Source organism: Temnothorax curvispinosus, unplaced genomic scaffold (assembly GCF_003070985.1).
Source record: "Temnothorax curvispinosus isolate PA1 unplaced genomic scaffold, ASM307098v1 QBEX01011959.1, whole genome shotgun sequence".
NCBI classification, from domain to species: domain Eukaryota; kingdom Metazoa; phylum Arthropoda; class Insecta; order Hymenoptera; family Formicidae; genus Temnothorax; species Temnothorax curvispinosus.
The window spans coordinates 984,397-1,004,207 of NW_020221739.1; the positions used below are offsets into that span (position 1 = coordinate 984,397).

A 19,811-nucleotide genomic window follows, 5' to 3' on the forward strand; every position below is an offset into this window, starting at 1 on the left:
AGCAAATAAATTTATTTCTATTTTTCAAATATATTATTTTTCATGTTCAGGGATTACTGATGGAAGTATTGAATTTAGAAAAATGTAAATAAATATTCAAACAGCGCGCGAGATTATCTATTTAAATATATTGAATTTATTGTTCCAACGAAAAACTATATTTAACTGACCGGCAAATAATCGACGCGCAGTTTGAGTGGAAAAAGTACATAAACTCATACAAAAATAATATTAAGCTGCAAATATATCTGGCATATTTCTATTTAGAAAATCATTTATCGGTCAAAATTTCACTTATTATTATGTTAAATAAATGTTAAGTGTTTCCAGGCGTAATGAGAATCTTAATCACATTGTGTTAATTTTTATTCAGCGACTTAGCAAAGCAGATTAACAAATGTTATGCTAAATACTTATATTAAAGCGAAAATAAGAAGATTAATAAGTTAATAAGAAGTAAAGGTGCTTACATATATCAATGAACTTGGATTTACTGAGATCAGCGGCCTTGAATGGTTTCTGTGCGCGAAAGACGAACCGAGCGTTTAACGTAATCACGAGACGTTAATTCGAGGTCGTCTTATCGGTCTTACGCAAATCCACGAGCATTAGTGTCATTTTTAGACTTATTTGTAAAGACTGCTAGATCACAATTGTAATTAGTACGCAATACGGCGTCAACAATTTTTAACGATTATAAATATTGTAATATAATAAAATAAATAAACTACCGAAGAATAATATAATATATTCGTTAACAAATTAAACAAATATGATCATTCAATTACATCTAAGAATAAAACATTAGTATTAAAAATCAGATACAGAATTGTGTATAAATAATAATAAGGTTTACATGATTAGCATTTTTCAGTAAACGGAAACTCCTTGTAAAATGTACATCCAACAAAGTATCGAGAGAACGATAAATTATTCCGAGCGTTTGGACAACGCGAGAACGTCACAATGTTCGCGATGCTAAAGCTAAAGAAAGAAAGGGACAGAGCGGCGATGAGAAAAGAGTGAGACACGACGAAACGTCTAGCTTTGGTCGCGACGCGCGACAAAACCCTCGGCACGTCGATGTCGGTGTCGACTGCCGTCCGGTGATCGTTAACTCATGCCGACGGGCATGTGCGTGCAATTACTGTTGTGGCGATATTTACCATTCAACGCGTTATTCCGCCGCAGAGGCGAGGCGAGGCGGGGCGGGGCGAGCCGAGAGGGCGAAGCCGGCAGCGTGCGTGACGTCACGTCACGTTTCCAGGATTCACCCTGATTCACCCTGGCGCTGGCACGCGTGACTTGGCGGCGTCGCGACGCGCATCATCCCCCCGATTCCCCCGTATTCCCTCCGTATTTCGGCGCCGAAAAATCCCAAGCGCCCGTGACGACGGATCTCACGACGTTATATCACGAGTATCACGACGCTACACGTCCGACTTGTGCGCGCACGAGATATCGCAGATCGCAGCTGACGAAACAGACGTCACGCGACAAGGATCGATGCGCCATCTTGAGGGCCGTTCGTCGTCCGTTCCGCGGACGGAACGTGGAACGAGGAACGGGCGGCGAACGTTGCGGAACGGGAACGACCGGACGCGCGCAACCCCGCCAACTATAAAGGAAACCGCCCCTTTCAACCCCCTCGGTGTGCACCCTCTCGACCTTGGCGCATTGCTCCAAGCTTAATTAACAACCACGGACCGTTTTCTGTTTAATAGCTTCGCCTCGTCACTCTTCGTTTTATAAACGCGCACTTCGCGCAAAAATATAATTCGCGGTTCCCGTTCTTTTTTTCTTTTTCAATTTGGCCGGTACGATTATTTTACGACTGTTATTCTAATGGCGCTCTAAAGGGCGGTATTCATAGCCAGATTTTATATTTAAGTCTTAAGTTTATCTTTAGATGCCGTACGACTCGTTTCATTGACTACAGAGTATCTAAAGATAAACTTAATTGTAAGACGATCTTATACATGTATATGACTACGAATACCAGAAAAGAACGCGTGCAAAATTGAAATATAATATTAAAAGAGTGTTCAGTTTTAAAAGTCTAGGCTTGCAAAAGCAGCATTATTGCTTTCACAAGTGATATTTCACATTTTTCGTATCTCAATTGAGTTATTATTATTGTAATACAGGCTTTATATTCTGATTCAATTTTTTCTCTATATAACACCGAATATAAAACTAAAATACTATTCTGAATATTATTTTGAATACTATTCTGAATACTGACGTGTGAATTACAGATTTGAAGTTTAAGCCAGATGATGTAACGAGAGAAGAAACGTGGAGTTGTTAGCTGCAATGCACTTGGAAAACGAACGAAATGACGCGACGAAATGACACGACGCGCGACGGTCTGACCCCTTTTCACGAATAAGCGAACCAATTCGATAGTTTATAAAGGTATTTGTTGTATCGTCGTTTCGCTGTATTGACATGAACGATGGACACAATAGATATCTGTCATCGAGCTGGCGGTGTAAAAACAAATATGAAAGAATGGTATAAATTATAAATATATATCTTCAGCCAAATTTTTTCCGCCGTCACCACACGTTTCTCGAGAAACAATACTGTATGCCACATTTGTGGTCTCTAATTATGAAAAACGAGAAAAATAACGTTGCACATTAGCCAATAAACACAAAAAAATGTCAAATAAAAACTTATATATTCAAATTAATAAATTGTTCATTGTTTCGTATACACGCAACAATCTATAATCTAATTATAAGAATTTTAACTTTTCCTTTCAATTTTTTTTTCTTGGTTGAACTACATAAAAAATAATTTAAGCAAGTTTTCTTCATTTAACAATATAATCTCATTTCAACAGTTCCACGATAAAATCAAAGATATTTTAAAATCAAGCACATTTTTTTTATGTGTACAAGTATACCAATCAGAATCGGTAATGTCGTCATGTCACCCATTGTGCGCGACATCGTGCCCCGCGGATCTTGCGAAATTGCCCCCCTGTCGCGGAAGCTGAGCGCGTCGAACGCACGACGCCTGGAAGTGGCGCGAGGAAGTTACGCCTCCCGCGCGGCACCAACGGGATAACGCACCGTGGAAATTCACATTTTCACGGTGCCGACGCCGCGGCGCCGGCTCTCCTTGGAATTCGCGCAAATCCAATCGGTCGCTCGACCGTGTCGAATATTTTTGCGCGCGGGGCATTACATTTCTTTCGGGGTACACTGACATTGACAATTCGAGATCGCCGCGAGGTCGTATTTCGGGGTGGTTTCAGGCGATCGTGGATAAGGCTCGCTTACGTGTATCGCGGATAAGATGGAAATGCCACGCGGACACGTTTTTTTTTTTCGTATTAACTTCGTCGTCAAACGACTTTCCAGGGGGAAAACGACTCTCCTCGCCGTGCGGGAAGATTGATATTTTTTTCTCTTTACACTGGTCTAACTGCTGTTTCCATGAGAATTTGAACTTTCTGAGGTAGCAAATGAAAGGAGGAAGATTACCTGATATTAATGAGTATAAACGACGTTGCGATAGGCCTGGGAAATTATAAAAATCGCGAAAAAAGTAATATATCAACAACTTAATCTGCAAGACTTGTACCGAGACTTTTTACGCTAAAATTACTTGCGGCAAAATCGAAAGGAAAATATTTATAAGTGTTATTCCGCATTAACGCGTCTTCGCGCTAAAATCAACTTTCTGATGTTTAAGATCACACTTTTATGTTTTTGTTTAAGACGTATAATTATAATTGTTAGAAGTCTCTTAAATTAGGTGAAACCGTTTTAAAGAGATAGGTATTTCAGCGGCAATAAGAATAGAAGGTAAATATATCAACTTCTCGGCTATGCAAGATCACACACACGCTGCAATTAAGATGCCAAGCGACAGGTGTCAAGGAACTCGCACTACACGATTCGCGTGCAAACTGCCATGTAAGAAATTAATTGTGGGAAGAGATGAAAAGATAGATGGGCATAAATGTACGATACGAGTTCACGGATTTCCCATGACCAGGGAACCGGAAAGGTGAAGCGTGGAGGTATGATAATGCTTTGTTAACTGTAAACTTTTGTTAGCTCTCTATTAGGTGCGATATAAAACGTCGTTGATGCGAGCGGTCGCGATTTCACCGCGCCTTAATTGACGTAAGCCGCGCGACTTAATTGAAATAATTGCATAATACGCGCTAATATGCAACGATTTAAGCCAATTTCTGTAAACTCAATTTTCGCGAATGAAATAAGTATATCTTCCGTCAAATTGTCGTCAGTTTCCATTGTCGTGAATAAATATGAAGATTATTTTCGCATGTTTATAGTCTTTTAAATTAAAATTTACAAAATTCAATTTATCTCAACTTATGTTCTAGATATATCTATGTTAAAATTTTGCAAGAGAAAAAGGTGTGTCAAAAGTGCTAATAATGCTTTTAGGATCAATTTGTCAATCTACGAAACATGTTTTAGAATTAATCTGTTACTATATTGTATATGTCACATAACTTCAGAAAACATCTAACTCTGTAAACTTTAGCGTGCGTCGCATAAAATTGCCGTTAAAATTGCCCGACCGTAATCACGTGAGGTCTCCTTCTCGGCCTTTCATCCTCAATGAACGATATCCTGCGATATCCTTCAGCTATTTACCATAGAGAGGACACCGTTATCCTTAGCAGGCATCTCGATCACGCGCCGTGCAATCGCCACTCTCGACAATATCCCGACGATTCATTCTTGCCTGTGCTCGATCTTCTCCAGAGTCTTGCAATAATAATCGGCCGCTTTTTCTCGTGGCAACACCACCAGCAGTTCTCCCGACACCTCGGGCATCTCGCCTTGTAGAAATGACGTATTATATACTCACGCAACATCCTTGCGATTATCGACATATTTTGGATTATAAAGTCTACATCGTTCGTCTGTTATTGTGCCAGAAGATCCACGTGATCCAAGATGCGTAAAGCCCCACCTCGCACGTGGCGTGAGTGTTATACCGCGCGATTCAGGGATTGATTAATGAATTACATTCTCCGATGTTTACCTTCACGCCGCGCGGCCAAGATCAAGGATGAAACGATAATCGCGTAATCCTCGACGGTATATTTTGTTAAATATATTGTAGCAAATAGAAATAAATGTAACATTTATAATTGCGGGATTAATAAAAATAATTCTATTCAAAGAATATTTCTTGTCGTTACTTTGATAAATTATGAACTCTTATGATAGCTATAACAATTTTATGATAGATCAAGTGTAGCATAAATAATTTTTGAAATAATTTTTGAAAAAAATATGAATCGCGGTGAAAAAGATAACGAGTGACGGAATTAAAATGTCTAGATAAGACGCGATTATCATGTCTTATTTCAATCATAAAAATTCAGTTCTTTTTTTTTCTTAATTCTGTTTTACATCGTACGAGAAAATCACCTCTTTTCCGTGGAAGAGGTCAAGTGGAGCAACTGCTTCTGCTGTCGCTCCAATTGCAAGCTCTTCCTCCGTGAATCGTCGAATTTCGTTAATTGGAAATCCGCGGTGAGTCCGTGGTTTTCAGGATTGACATTCTACGACCACTCTCATCGTCGTCTTCTTTCGCCATTTGCGTTATCTTCGGTATACCGGGTGGACTTGAGAATATCACGAATGTGCAAGATCGTCGAAACTATGCGTGCGAGTTATCAAGCAGTCGTCATGCAGGGAACCAATGATCAAGTCAGAGAAATAGTGGAAAAACATCATCAACTTCACTGCACACATGCGATTCGGAACGCTTTTTATGTGCACCAGGTGTCTCAAAATAATTTTCCTTACAGAGTTTTCGTTTCTTAATATAAGAAACTTTAATACAGCATTTAACATAAATGATTGATTTATATTTATATTTACTTAATTAGTATTTAATCTCCTTATATTAAAATCTAGTCTGAGATAATACGGTACAATATTATATTCTCGACTATATTTTTATCTCTATATCTGTTAGTTTTATATTTGAGTCACAAAATACTGAATCAGTTATCATGTCGATAGCGAATGCTTTCCTTTAGATACTACCTTATAAATCTGATTATATAAACCGATATAGCGACAGAACAGATTGCTGCGTATGTGTATATGTAAATACACAAATATACATACACACACGCATATATCAAGAGACGCAGTAGCGTCTTGCGCCAAATAGATTTTATTGATATCCTTTCGTGAGCAAGGACGCTACACCGCATCCTTGACAGGAATGAGAACGCTTTTCTGGAAATAAATCCTTGTTTTTTTTTTAATATCTAAGTTCAGAGATTCGAATACGCTAGACGTTCTCAATAAAAGATTATGATGTACAACGAGTACATTAAAAACGTAATCGATAAATTGGCACAATCTGAATTAGCGTTTACCTCTATTCAATAGGTGAATCTGGATAACCCTTATGTAGATCTTGCCGTGCTTGGTTCGCGCTACGTGGAAGAGGAAGTCCGAGAGATTACCGTCGCCTTCGTGGATGTCGGTCCTCTCGGCGAGGACCTCCCGAAGCGACGCGACGCGTTCTTCCGCCGTGCTCTCGTCGGGCGGGCCGAGTTTCCTCTCGAGGTACTCGACCACCCCCATGTCCTCCCATAATTGCGGCAGAGCGGATGTATCCTCTCGCAACGGAGAGTTCCCTATCGTTCGTTTGCTACCGGAGTCGAGGAGATCGTTCCCGAGACCGGCGTACGAAACGTCCAACGCGAGATTACCGAAGGTCTCGAAGCTGTGGTTGGAATCGACGCGTCTCCCGCCCGAGGTCGACGGGATAGCCCCATCTCGCTGGTAAATAGGCGAATGCAGAGGACTCGGGGATGCGTCGCTGTTCGCGCGGAGAGGAGTCGAGCTGTTCATGACCTGCTTAACATGACCCTGCCCACGAGCGAGAGTTTGGAGACTGCGAGCTCCTTCGAACCAGCAAGCTTTTGTACCAAATGGAAGTTTTCTCGATTGTGTCTCTCGACCTCGCTACCTCGATATCCTTTTTTTCACTCCGTTAGTCCATCGTTGTCTTCAATGTCGTCACGACATATCGTTATGTCCACAGAATACCACTGGTAATCGCTAATACACGTTGTGTAATATAGTTCGTTTCCCGAATCAAAAGTTTCTTATTTCACACTATCATTTATGTTCAGATCCTTTTTCTCGAACAATTAATTCGTCAATTAATTAATAATTTAGCACGCACTCCTTCGACGATAAAATCTTTTATTTTTCTAAAGAACTCCCGTTTACTGTCTGATACTTGTTATCGTGTTCCCACGAATGTCCTGCGTGAATTATTTTTATTAATCGAGAGAACAACTTTAATGTCGCAACGACACGTAAGAGCTTATCCAAGTTATCGGAGCCCACAAAAAACCTGCGAACGTCGTAAATTGCACTTTCCTTATTAAACGAATAAACACCGTTGCACTTTTTTACATTTTTATCGTTGACGCCGGCGCGCCGGTACTCGCTCGCGAATCAGGAAATGCAATGATTTACGGCATAAATGTCAGTCGTTTCTCTTTCCGGAAACTATCGAAAATTAAAAGGAATATACATTCTAAGTTCCACGATAACGTACGCGTATTTAAAAAAGCGGAATTATGCTTTCTAAAAAGAAAGCGTAATATAATAAAAATTTAGCAGCTCTCCTTTTAGACATGTATAAGTGGAGATAGATAAATATTGTTAAAATATGAAAATTTAGAAAATATGTAAATTTTATTGCTAAAGTATACGTTCTTGCAACAATGTAGCAAACGTGGAGATCTTTATTGTATAATCTTTCGTCTCATAATTAGTAAGATAATATTTCTTCGTAAAATTTACACATATTTAATGTTCGAGATACGCGGGATTATAATGCGATTAGGCTGAATGCTCGGTCGATTAATGGGATTAATTAAAACGGATTAGAAATTTGCTTGATAAGCAATACGAGCAGCTAATCGTTATTTACAAGTCCGATATGGTCACTTGGAAGTTGGTCGAGAGGAAACAAATAGCATTCTAATTCGCGAAAGCCCCCTCTCCCCAAAAGATGCGGCAGCGAAGGCATCCGTTCGTGATTTAGAAACGTCCGTAATGCAATTTATATACGGCGAAATCGAATTTCATTTATTAAATAATACATTGCCGGTCGCGTTACGCACGCGAGCGCTATAGTCTGCAGCGTTACTGTAACGATATCGTCTACCGAAGCAAGTAGGTGAGGAAGAAAGGTTCTCTCGGCGCTGTGGCGAACGTGGAACGAAGCAAAGCCGAGTTTATCGAAACGGAGCATCGCGCTGTAGGTAATCGGAGTTTATCTTGGAGTCACTGATTGAAAGTCGTACGGAATGCATCAAGGTTCACGCATGCCGGAAAGTAGTCGTTCAACTCAGCCTGACACGCTTCGAGAAACTTCTCTAACAATCGATTGTTCCGATACGTTCGAAGTATACGAGCCACACGATAAGTAAAGTATATTCTCCATTCTCTTTCTCATTAGATTTAAATTATTTCAGACTATTAAATAGAATCTTCAATCCATTCGAATAAATATCGGACTGAGTAGCTTCTTCCAACATTAAAGTTGGAGATCGAGATAACTTACTTGTTTTTCTGAAAGTATCGAATAATTGTATGAAGCAACAATGAAAATAATCCGCGATTGGAAAGATCTCGTTAATATTCGTGAAAGTAAAGAGGTTCCGGGCATTAGCGGCGGAACGGATGTACATAAAAATTACAATCGCAAAGAGAAATATAAGCATTATATTCGACTGAGCGTACTTGGTAATGAACGATATCGGACGATCTCCTTTCGCAATAATTTCGGCCTGGGAGATCGATCGCCCTAAATCGACGAAATCGTCTCGTCCCGGCGCTTTCGCCGCTCGAAGGCGGACACGCGCGATTCCGTTTTCGATGAATTCGTTTCCGAAACGATTTCACTAGCGATGCACGAATTCAGGGATACCGCGAAGGAAGCACGAAAGTTGGATGAAGCGAGTCCGCTTTCGAGGCGGATGCAGCAACCGATCGAAGTTACATCGGGAACAAGCTCGACGTGTATGCCGCGATTAAAGTAAAAGTAAGTCGTGAAGAAGTCGTTGCCATCGCCAGGTCAAACTTCGTCGGATATAAGCTCCGCGCATTACAATGCGATCGCCCGTAGACAAACCGGTCGATTATATCGCAAACGAAACGCTATTAATATATTAACGCTAACCGTTATCGTCGCGTCTCATTGCGCAATAATTGTCCGAGCCACGATTTGCGCGTGAATTAAAAAATGCGGAGGACGAAATTGGCGGTCGTTCAGTCCGATAGGAACTTAAATACGGAGAGGATATTCTGCATGCACGGAGAAAATGTATTCTCCACGTAGCAAAGTATGTCTGAGCGATAGTTCAACGGTATAGTTCAACAGCATTCTAAAGATAGTTTTGTACACGATGTAGTCTGACAATATTCTAGAATTAATGCCAACTGACAAAAGACTGAACGAGTGTTTATACGGGCATTAAAAAGTGGAACATCAGAAAGAATAATTACAAAAGGTATAATGCATGTGGGGACGTGCACAAAGAAGAACGCACAGCTGGTGAACTTTTATCGCGTCACGCATACGTTTATCATACACACAGAATCTTCGTGAAGGTGCAGATCACGATTGAGCGATTGAATTGTCGATAATGATTTCTCGTGCTCGATAATGAACCGAGTAAACAATGATAAGAGCGGGATATCTCGCGAAAAAATTTCTCGTGAATAATGTATACATGTATACATACATATAACGACATGCGCCAAGTAAAAGTTAAACAGCAGGGTATTTCCCGATACATCGCTCAACTTTCCGATAGAAAAAAAAGTGTATCGCAATTTTATCGGTTACGATAAAAAGAATAACTAAGTTTACGTAACTGCGTATCGACTCTTTGCAAATCAAAATTATTTTTCACAAATGAGCGCAAATATTTCGTCTTCAATTTAATCTAATCTGGTGGATCAAATATGAATCATGCAATTTTTATAACTTGAAGGATTTATGGGGACCCGAGAAAAATAAAATTTGCTGATTATAATCGTGCACTGATTCGAGAACTACAAAAGACTATCGCAAAGTATTATATCGAGTCCAACTCAAAATAGGACTGATTAATAAGACACTTGAAAGAATTTGACGTCAAATAAATGTAAAAGGGTAGAATAAATCCTAATAAACATTTATGTATAAAATTATAATTTGAGAGATAACAGGTACTTCTGGTACAAGTATTATACTCTTTCTTGAAATTCAATGATTTGTAGTAATACGCAATACCGTTTTTCCTGTACATGTGACAACGGTGATGTCGGTGATAAAAGAAGTGTAAATACACAGCTTCTTCGGCTGACGTATGTTAGCCCAATCAACTAGCGCGTTATTTCGATTTATTTGACATCGTATCGCGAAGGAAAATATGTTCGACTTACGTTAAGGCTTTTTCGATATATCTTATGTTTTTATTTATCTTACGTTTATCAATAGAACGCAATTGATTTCGCTGCTTTTGATTTATCTTTCGTTTATCAAATAACATGATCGTTTCAATCTTAACACAATTTTTAAAACATTTACGTCCGCGCGAATTGTCAATCTAAATTAAAGTCTGAAAGTAAATATGGAACACTTCGATTGATTTAACATTGCGTCTTGAAGAAAATTATATTTGACTCGCGTTAAGGTCCTTTCAATCAATTTATTTTACGTTTGTCAAACAACGCGATCGTTTCGACCTTAATACAATTTTCAGAACACGTTCACGTCCGCAGATTGACAGTCGAAATTAAAAGTAAATAAGTACAAAACAAAGATATGAAAATATTTAGCGACATCGATCTTTACATGAACGCGTCAAATAAATTCCTATTTAAACGCGAGCGCTATATTCAATAGTAGGTATTTGGATTCAGATTAAATCGGAAAGATTAAAAATTGATCGGGATTGGAGGCACCCGGAAGGCTCGACCGGTTCGCCCGTTCGCGGCATCGAACATGAACGATATCGACGTCAATCGCGAATTAGTGCATATGCAACGTTAATTACGCATTACGACCGGCAAGAAGTAGAGAGAGAGAAAAAAACTAATTTCTTGCGTAACGGTATAAGAATGCTTAATTTTTCGCCGTGATCGCTGGTGCGAGAATGCTATCTAACATCTAACGGCTGCTTTGCGCGAGTGGATCAATCGCGTTCTATTAATAACCGCCACCGTCGAGGAAAAGTAAAAAAAAAATAATCGAAAATTACGTTTCCGAGCCGGCGAGTTTCCGCGCAACGAATCCGGCGCAGTTCCCTCGGAAGGAACGAGTTGTACAGAGGGTTAGGTCATCCCCCGAGACTTTCAAGGCCACGCGGGAAAGACGCGACAGAAATAGGACCTTACTTCATGGAGAACTGCATCCGCGCAGCGTCCAAGTGGGAAAGCGTCGGCTTTTTCCCCGCTTCGCGTCGTCTTTTCCCTATTTTCAGAGTCGACCGCAAAGGTCGTTATCCTGCAATCAGTGACTCGTCCCTAGCAGATTGTAACGCATGCAGAAATAAATAAGATTTAGATTTCTTTTAAATAAAAATTTTTTTTTTAAATTCATAAAAATAAGAGAATCGTTTGCTACGTAAAACTGTCTATCGATTATTTTCGATAACTGTGATACCCGATATACGATCATCGTTTAAAAAAACGTATCGCGCAAAGTGACGATTTGAAAAGCGTATGAAAGTCTGATGATAAATTCATAGTCAGTTCTGTCAGGAATAAAACCTCGTAAATTATACTACGAATAGAATCTGCAAAAATTTAGAGAATCTTATATGAAAAAACAGACTATTAGTTACTCGCACGCGTTACTCGTTCCTCACGCGCACGATCACCACGGCAGACGAGGCTGACGAGGCTGACGAGGCTCATCGGCACTTGGCGACAATTTTTTTGCCTCGCGCTGTCGATTATCGCGAGCACCGCGAGAGCGATAATTCGTTTCGAGACACATACTGGCGGCGACGCGGGAGAGGAGAGAAGAGCGCGGGTTCGATCCGTTCGCGACCAACTTCCTGCTGCTTCCGCAGCGACCTAACCTAGGCGTGCCGGGTGGCTGATCGAGCTTTGCTCCGACCCGGGGAATCCGACTGTCGTTCCCCCCGGGATATCTTAGTCGCGACGTCAACGATACGAGTACGGAGCAAAGGTTACCGAGACGCGACTCATTGTACGCGAAGAAGCTACGTTCTATCCACCGCCGAGAAAAAATCTCGCAGAATTCGGACACGGGCGGCGACTGCCCAGCAGCTCGGTCCTGGCGCATGCTCGACGTATACGTACGTACCGTGGACCGAAAAAAAAGCGGCACTCGTCGGAATCGCACGTCGAACGTCTTCACGCGCGCACAGAGATTCACGACCGCCGCGCGCTTTAAACCTCGCGATAGCGGGCGTGACGCGTGGCGCGAGCGGGTGACGAGCGCGCGGCGGATAACGCGACGCAGAATGACACGAACGTTACGGCTGCAGGAGCGTGACTGACTGAACTGTCCGAACTGAGCTGCGCGCAGCGTGCGTGGCGCGAGCCGCGAGCCGCGCGAGGCGGTCGACCGACCGGCGAACGCTCGTTTTGAAGTTGGCCGCGTCAACGTGCCACGTGATTGGCAGGATGGCCGGACCGCTTCTGCTCGCGCGAGTGCAGAGTGCGTTGAACGCGTTGCGCCGGGGAGGTAACGAGCGAGCGAGCGAGCGAGCGAGGGAAGCTCGATAACGAGGAAGTCGCTCTCCTCGTTGGTCGCTCGATGCGACAATCCTCGATAAGCTGAGCGATAAGATGCGGACATCACGCTCGGGACGCGCATTGCGCGTTGCGCGCTTCGATGATGTTCGATAGAAATATGAAATTAACACTTTGCGGTTCAACTCGACAGATGCGTTGCGGTGGCCTATTGCATAAGAGCCTTCTTACACAAAATGGCATAGCATAAGACCGTCTGGACCAATCCAGCATCTAGCTGAAATGACTAGACTTTATAGGCCTGTTCGTTTTAGCTGAACTTCTTGCACGGTTCAGCTTTCCTCTTTTTCTTAACACACGTTGAAGAGAGAAAAAGAGAAAAGATGAACTGTGCGTTCAGCTAAATGAACACTGAACAGGCCTTGTGCTAGATGCTCATTGGTCCAAAGATTTGATTCTTGAATTCGTTCGCAAGATAAACGTGTACGCAAATTCTCTTTTTATGATAAATCTACAAGTTGATTGGCTAAAAGCCATGCTTGCAACTTTTCTGTAAAAGCAAAATTTGCGCACGTTTTTACGTTTACGTTTCTTTTGCGAATAAATTCAAGAATCGGACATCCTAGGCTTATGCTATGCATATACAGCTATGCTATTTTGTATAAGAGAGCCCTTTCAAATATTTAAATCTGTACGCGATTATAATCGGTTAGTTGTATTTTTGGGGTTTCCATAACCCCCCCCCCAATTTTTATTATCCATGTTAGATTAGTCGATTAAATGAAATTGGAGATGAAATACTTGATCTTCGCCCATTTGCGAGAAATGGCTTGGACCGCAACGATGATTAATAAATGATGTAGGGTTTTCTATATAGGATTTCCACTTGGATATGTGGGCTCATCAGATGAAATTGGGGATAAAATACTTGATCTTCGCTCATTTGCGAGAAATAGCTTGGACCGCAACGAGTTAATAAATGATACAGGATTTTCTACATAATTTCCAATTTCCATGTGGATATGTGGAATCAATGTGCACACGGAGTTATTGATGCTTTTAATATATGAATTTACGTATATATCAGAGCATATGTGATCTGATAAGCACTTAAGTTCACGTGTTAAGGCATCATGATCCCGTAAATACTGAACAAACGTTCAATATTTAAAAAAGTTGAAAGTTTATAGAGAAATATAGAATCTACAGAGTTAGATACATAATTATTGATAAAATTAAAGATATAGAACCACAAATTGGCAGTAGAAAATTCTGAAAAGCATTCGAAAAGTTTTGATTTTTTTTAAATCGTAATATTGTTAAAATCGATCAGAAAGACCATATCCCGAAAATCTCTCGGAATGTATATGTATTAAAAATACGAGCAAATGTCTGCGCAATGCAGCGAAAACGGCGACCTGACGCGACCTGACGTGACGTGAGAAGAATTAGATCAAGGCTGTCGTGTCGCTGCAATGATTATTTCGCGGCATACATATAATCTTTGACCATAAACGACTCGGTCACAACACCCTCGAAATTCTCAATATTTATTTTCAAAACGTTATATATATAATAACTATATATATGTATATATTTATTTATTTATGTAATACATATATATGTAATATATAGATATTGGTTATTTCTTATGCACACATATTTACATATTCTATTCTAATAATCGCAGCACCCTCCAGTATATCTACTTTAAAAACATGTATTAATTATTTTTTACATGTATTAATTTAGAGATATTTTAACCGATATTTTCTTAACACTCAAAAAATCGTAATAGTGACGTAATGCGCGGTTGTTAATTTCAACCGTGTAAAGTAATTGTTATGCAAAACATTGGTGTCAGAATTGATTTATGTTTCGTGATAGGCGATAATCCTTTGATATTTCGTGGCCAGATAATCGTGACTGGAAAGAATGCGATTCGCTTTGTCAAATTGTCCGATCGTCGAGGGTAAAGTGAATATGAAGCGCAGGTGGGGCGTCCGACATTTTCAGGATATGCCGCGAGTGTATCTGGAAGATATTCCTTGAGAAAGCAATGCTCTTTGCAGGATGACTTAACAGATAACTGCGATTCTTAAGGTGCGAAATGGCATCCGCAGTTCTTACTCACGAGATTTCTATTTATTATATTATTTATATAAAAAAACTGTAGAGTGAAAGATAATACTGCTTTATTTTATATCTAAGTATTTCATGTAAAATTTTCCTAACTAAATATTGCGATATGTTTATATAAACAATTTGTAAAATTTTTAGATTTTTTGTAATAATTTTGCATATTATAATTAACAAAACTGATACTTATTAGTTAGTGAATATGTGTAAATACAACAATTTATTTCAAGTTATGTGACAATCGTATAACAACCTGTGAATAAAATACACATTTCTCTTTTATGTTAGAAGTAATTAGAAGCCGAAGTGAGAGAAACTATATTTCTATTAAATAGTTCAATATATTACAGATGCCAATACTCGATATTATACAAAATGCCACCATGTCGTCTTTCATACGATCTAATAAAGATCCATAATTAAAAAACTCGAAATTGATTTTTCCCTACTACTGAAAAAATACTATAAAAGCCGTGAAATATTTTCACGGTTAAGGCACAAATGATCGAGTAAAATCATTAACCGTAGCAAACGTTTTCTATCTCCGATGCCGCGATATCGTGAAGTTCGTTTGATTTCCTTGTTTCTTCAACCGATGAGAAAAGCGGCGTCTCGAATCGGTCGGAGAGACAACAGGATAACAGGGACGGGCTGAATAGCGCAATTAAACGACAAACTTGCGAATACTTTCTACGTCGGGTGCGACGAAAGGTTGAATGGAGAAATCACGAGCGACGTCAGAAAACAAGAATCGTCGTGAGAACCGAAAAAAAGGAACTTTGTATCATCCTTTCTGGTTCGGTGAAATTTCACCGTTTTGCACGGTTCAAGGAAAAGGTGAAAAGACAAGGTGTATGCAAAATAAAAACGAGAAAAGTAGAACGGTTAGAGGATGCATCATATGCGTTACGGACAACAACAATGCGATCTCGGGCGCGTCCCACTCGCGCCGCGCGCGACTGTGAGAGGATTCTCATTATTACTTCTCGGACGCAATAGCACGGAAAACGGTGATTAGTTGTGCAAATGGACAAACGGAGCAGCCTCCGGCAATAACATAACTAAATCCGATGTGGGAATAAGAGGGACATAAGAGGAACAAGAAATTTTAATCATTCAACGAAGATTAGACGATCGGGGCAAATAGATTTCTCGTAATAATAAAACACGAATATTACGAATAGAATAATTGTTTCCGCAAGTAACTTTGAGAATTAATATTAGGGATATATATGTACACAGTTAATAGTCCCTTAATTGCATATTAATTATACGATTATTGAAATCTATCAAAGTCGAATAAATAGTATTTCTTTCTATTTGCCACTTTAGATTTATATAAATGGTTTCACATAAATAACTAACGGCTAATTAACAAAATGAAAATATATTTATTAAAATTTATAAGAACTTGATAAAATAAATAAATACAAAATTATTCTATGAGCAACGTCCAAACGATTATTCCACGATTATTTCTTTCGATACATGTAATTGGCTTCGGGCTTGTCTCTATCTTTGCTTTTTCTATTAATTAAATGTGTTATTATTTTTCGAACATTTATTTTAAAATAGATCGCGCGATTAAACGCACGTTTACCGTAAATAAAATGCACGCTTAGGCGCAATTATCTTTACGAAGCAATGCAGAAACTCATTCATTATACGGGAGAACGAACATAATTCACTATAAAATCTATAATCTCGTCGTATTCTCTTACTTTGTACGTGGGTGATGTTACGTGCCTAATTAATACTGTGTTCTTTCACGATTCTAGAATTCTATATCACGATGGCAGAGTGTATGTTCACGTCGATGAAATTTGATAAATAGATACGTGAAGCGAGAGGGAGCGATGAAAGGTTCGATGATGGATAGTAGAGGTAGAGAGAAGGAGAGAGAATAGAATACCACTTTCGTGTACCAATTACTAAATAGACTGGTACATCTTGGATACGGTTCTCACCCGTATTCGTCGATAGTCACAAGAACGGTCGACCTGTCTGCGCGTAAATATCTTCCGCGAGGATCCGAGACGTTCCGTATAAGTCGGCGACGTTTCTTATTTACATTTTTAGAAGTTCGGACTTTGCGTTATCTTTGTTCATGCTGCATGAAGAGTAAAACGGGAGATATTTTTCTTATGCAATAGGACACCGAGCTATCGATTGAGCCCATTATAAATTTAATTGGGGCCTAGCTATTATTAAAATCCAATCATATCTCGGTTGAACTAAGCCGCTCGATAGATACTAAATTTATCTTACGTATCTTTTTTGAAAGGAACTAAAAGGTCGATGTATTTTTCTCAAACTACTGAGGAATATATTAGCTTTGTGAACAAAACGAAAAATCATTTAGAAAGTAGCTCTGTCTATGCGTACATTTCTCAATTGATCAATACATATAAGGTATCTGTAAGAGGTGATATGCAAATTTCACGCGTAATATATTATGAACGTATAATAGTAGGTATTATGAAACAATGTGTCTGGATGTTCATTATTCATACCGAATAATCGGTATGAATAATGAACGTCCAGACAATAGTGACAATCTTGAAACAATTCACCCTGCAGACGTGCCTGGCACATAAGTCAAATCGTTGCTATTAATCTCAGATATTATTTTACATACGTACGATACGATCATTCGTGTCGGATGTTAACTGTGCGCGGTATCTGGAGCGCGGAAATGAAAATAAACACGGTGCTTCTCGAGGCTACGGAAAATCGGTAATCAACGACACGCGAGATATCTCGTCGGCGACACGTGCCTCGCGAATTGTCGCGCAGCGAAACGAGCGGAATCATCGCTCGTGCGGGAAAATCGTGCCGAGCCGTCTCCTTTCCCTTCCCGTTCGAAAGAATCCCTCGCGGAATCTTTCATCGGTCGGTCGTTTCTCGGCGTCATCAGCGTTTGCAACGTCCAGACATATTATCCGCTGCAATAATCCGCCACTTTTCCATCTCGTTCAGCAAGATGGATTTCTACGAGACGCGCGTCTCCGTGCGCTTTCCACGCATCGCGGAATGGCAGTCGCGCGAACAAACGGCGATTGCCATTGCGCCGCGGAGCATCGCAGCCCAACAGTTTTCCATTGAGCGACTTTGATTAGATTTACTCCGCTCGTTGCATTAACATCGCAACGTTCCCCGATGTTTACGATCGAATCTTGCTGCTGTTTCCGTTTCTTTCTGTTCGCGGCGTTTCTTCAATCTCATTGCTATTACGTGTTTTAATTGCGGCAATAAGACAGCGCAATTAGGCGTTAATTACGTATGTTAAACGCATCAATCAAAACCTTACTTTCGCAACGAAAGAAAAATAAATTTCTGCACACACATACACACCGATTTTTTACTTAAGCTTTGAACAGATTGATCTAACATTCTTACGCGGGGAAATATTCCGTAAATCGTTTCCGGCCTCTCCGCTTCGCTTGAACTATTCGTCCAGCTTATTACATTGTCCTATAATCTACCAAAAATTTACAAATACTGATAAGGAGGTTGTACTTACTAAAGTAGTTAAGAGTCTCCCGGATCTGATCCGGCGATAGTTTCAAATCAACGTCCTCCGACTTGAGAGCAGGCGCCGGGATAAACCAATCGGCGTTCTCGTATCCTGTAAATACAATGCGACATAATGAAGAAACAATCTTTTAAAATCTTGCTGTTAATATCGCGTACATCATCATCATCATCATCATCATTATCATCATCATCATCATCATCATCGACAGTCGCCGCACGATTCAAATTCGCGCAATCTAGATTACCTGTCTACTGAAAAACACGGAGATTGCAAAAATGTGTTAAGCGCCTCGGTCTGCAAATTGCGATAGAGTATACTAACATAGTATACTAATATATACTCGAGGCAGCATATTATCGTGCTAATTAATGCGGTAATCGTATCCGTTCCGAAGACGAGTAACAAAAACATCACTGCCCGCGCGTTATAACTCACGCGGCGCGCGGCTAAATGTACTGTTGCTAATTGGCCACAACCCCCGTCGCGCGAGGACGCACCTTTCTGGAGCTTCGCTTTATTGACGGGACACGCGATACGGGCCACCGATGGGTCAGGTTAATGGTTCACCAATCTGTGGCACGTGCCACATTATTGCCCGTGGTTCAACGCACTCCGGGGAAAAGATCACGCAAGTCCCTACAATGTGCTTCTTATACTTTCACACGTCTTATGCTTTCTTTCTTCGCAACATGCGATTGTACGCGAGGTTTATTGTTTGTCTCCACTTCCGATTTTATTACTATCCTTTGTACGTCTGTAATTGCAACACGTTTTCACGGCGCTCTTCCGCGTTTCGGATGACGCTTTGCAATTTAATGTAACCCTTATCTTCGGGGCTCCGTAAAATGTCATTTGTGAGATGCGGTTCCAGACAGACGGTAACTGGACAGGCTTCCTCGGTTAATTAGAACGCAGGAAATTCGATCGGCCGCACGTTGTGGTCTTCTCTACTCTTATTGATTTTCAACATCCTACTTTCTTGATCATCATGTAAAACGCGAGTCATTACATTAGAAGTTTACAAACATCGATAAAGCTGGGTCAGTGTTTTTCTTTCCGCAGAAATTACACTTAATACTCGAAGTGCCTGCATATTTTCATTGTCGCTTTAATCGACACAAGACCCCGATGCAGTTGAGTTTATCTGGCACCCGATAAGATTCGTCGAGATTATTAGCACGTTTATCAGTATGCTGTATTTTATCGTTATCGATAAATTCTGGAATATACACGTGCAAGAGAAATAAAACAGAAAGAATTCAAGGTTTCTCCGAGACCGCGGCGAGCGGTCGCACACTTTTTCGCTTTGCATTAAGCACACACACGCTTTACCTTTCACCTCGCGTTTCCCGTTTTCCTATTAAGTAAAGAGA

General features: G+C 40.2%; 1 protein-coding gene across 5 annotated transcripts in view; it reads right to left on the reverse strand.

The window, feature by feature from the left end:
- LOC112462019 (trafficking kinesin-binding protein milt) overlaps window positions 1-19,811 on the reverse strand; it is a 43,335-nt gene that overhangs the window by 13,345 nt on the left and 10,179 nt on the right. For 3 of the 5 annotated variants that reach the window (XM_025027515.1, XM_025027518.1, XM_025027519.1), the window contains one exon: window positions 18,424-18,528. In XM_025027515.1, the coding sequence (XP_024883283.1) occupies window positions 18,424-18,528 (105 nt within the window). Of the gene's footprint in view, window positions 1-6,397; window positions 7,407-12,369; window positions 12,532-18,423; window positions 18,529-19,811 lie in introns of those variants that run through there. The other 2 variants (XM_025027516.1, XM_025027517.1) reach the window with 2 other exon arrangements.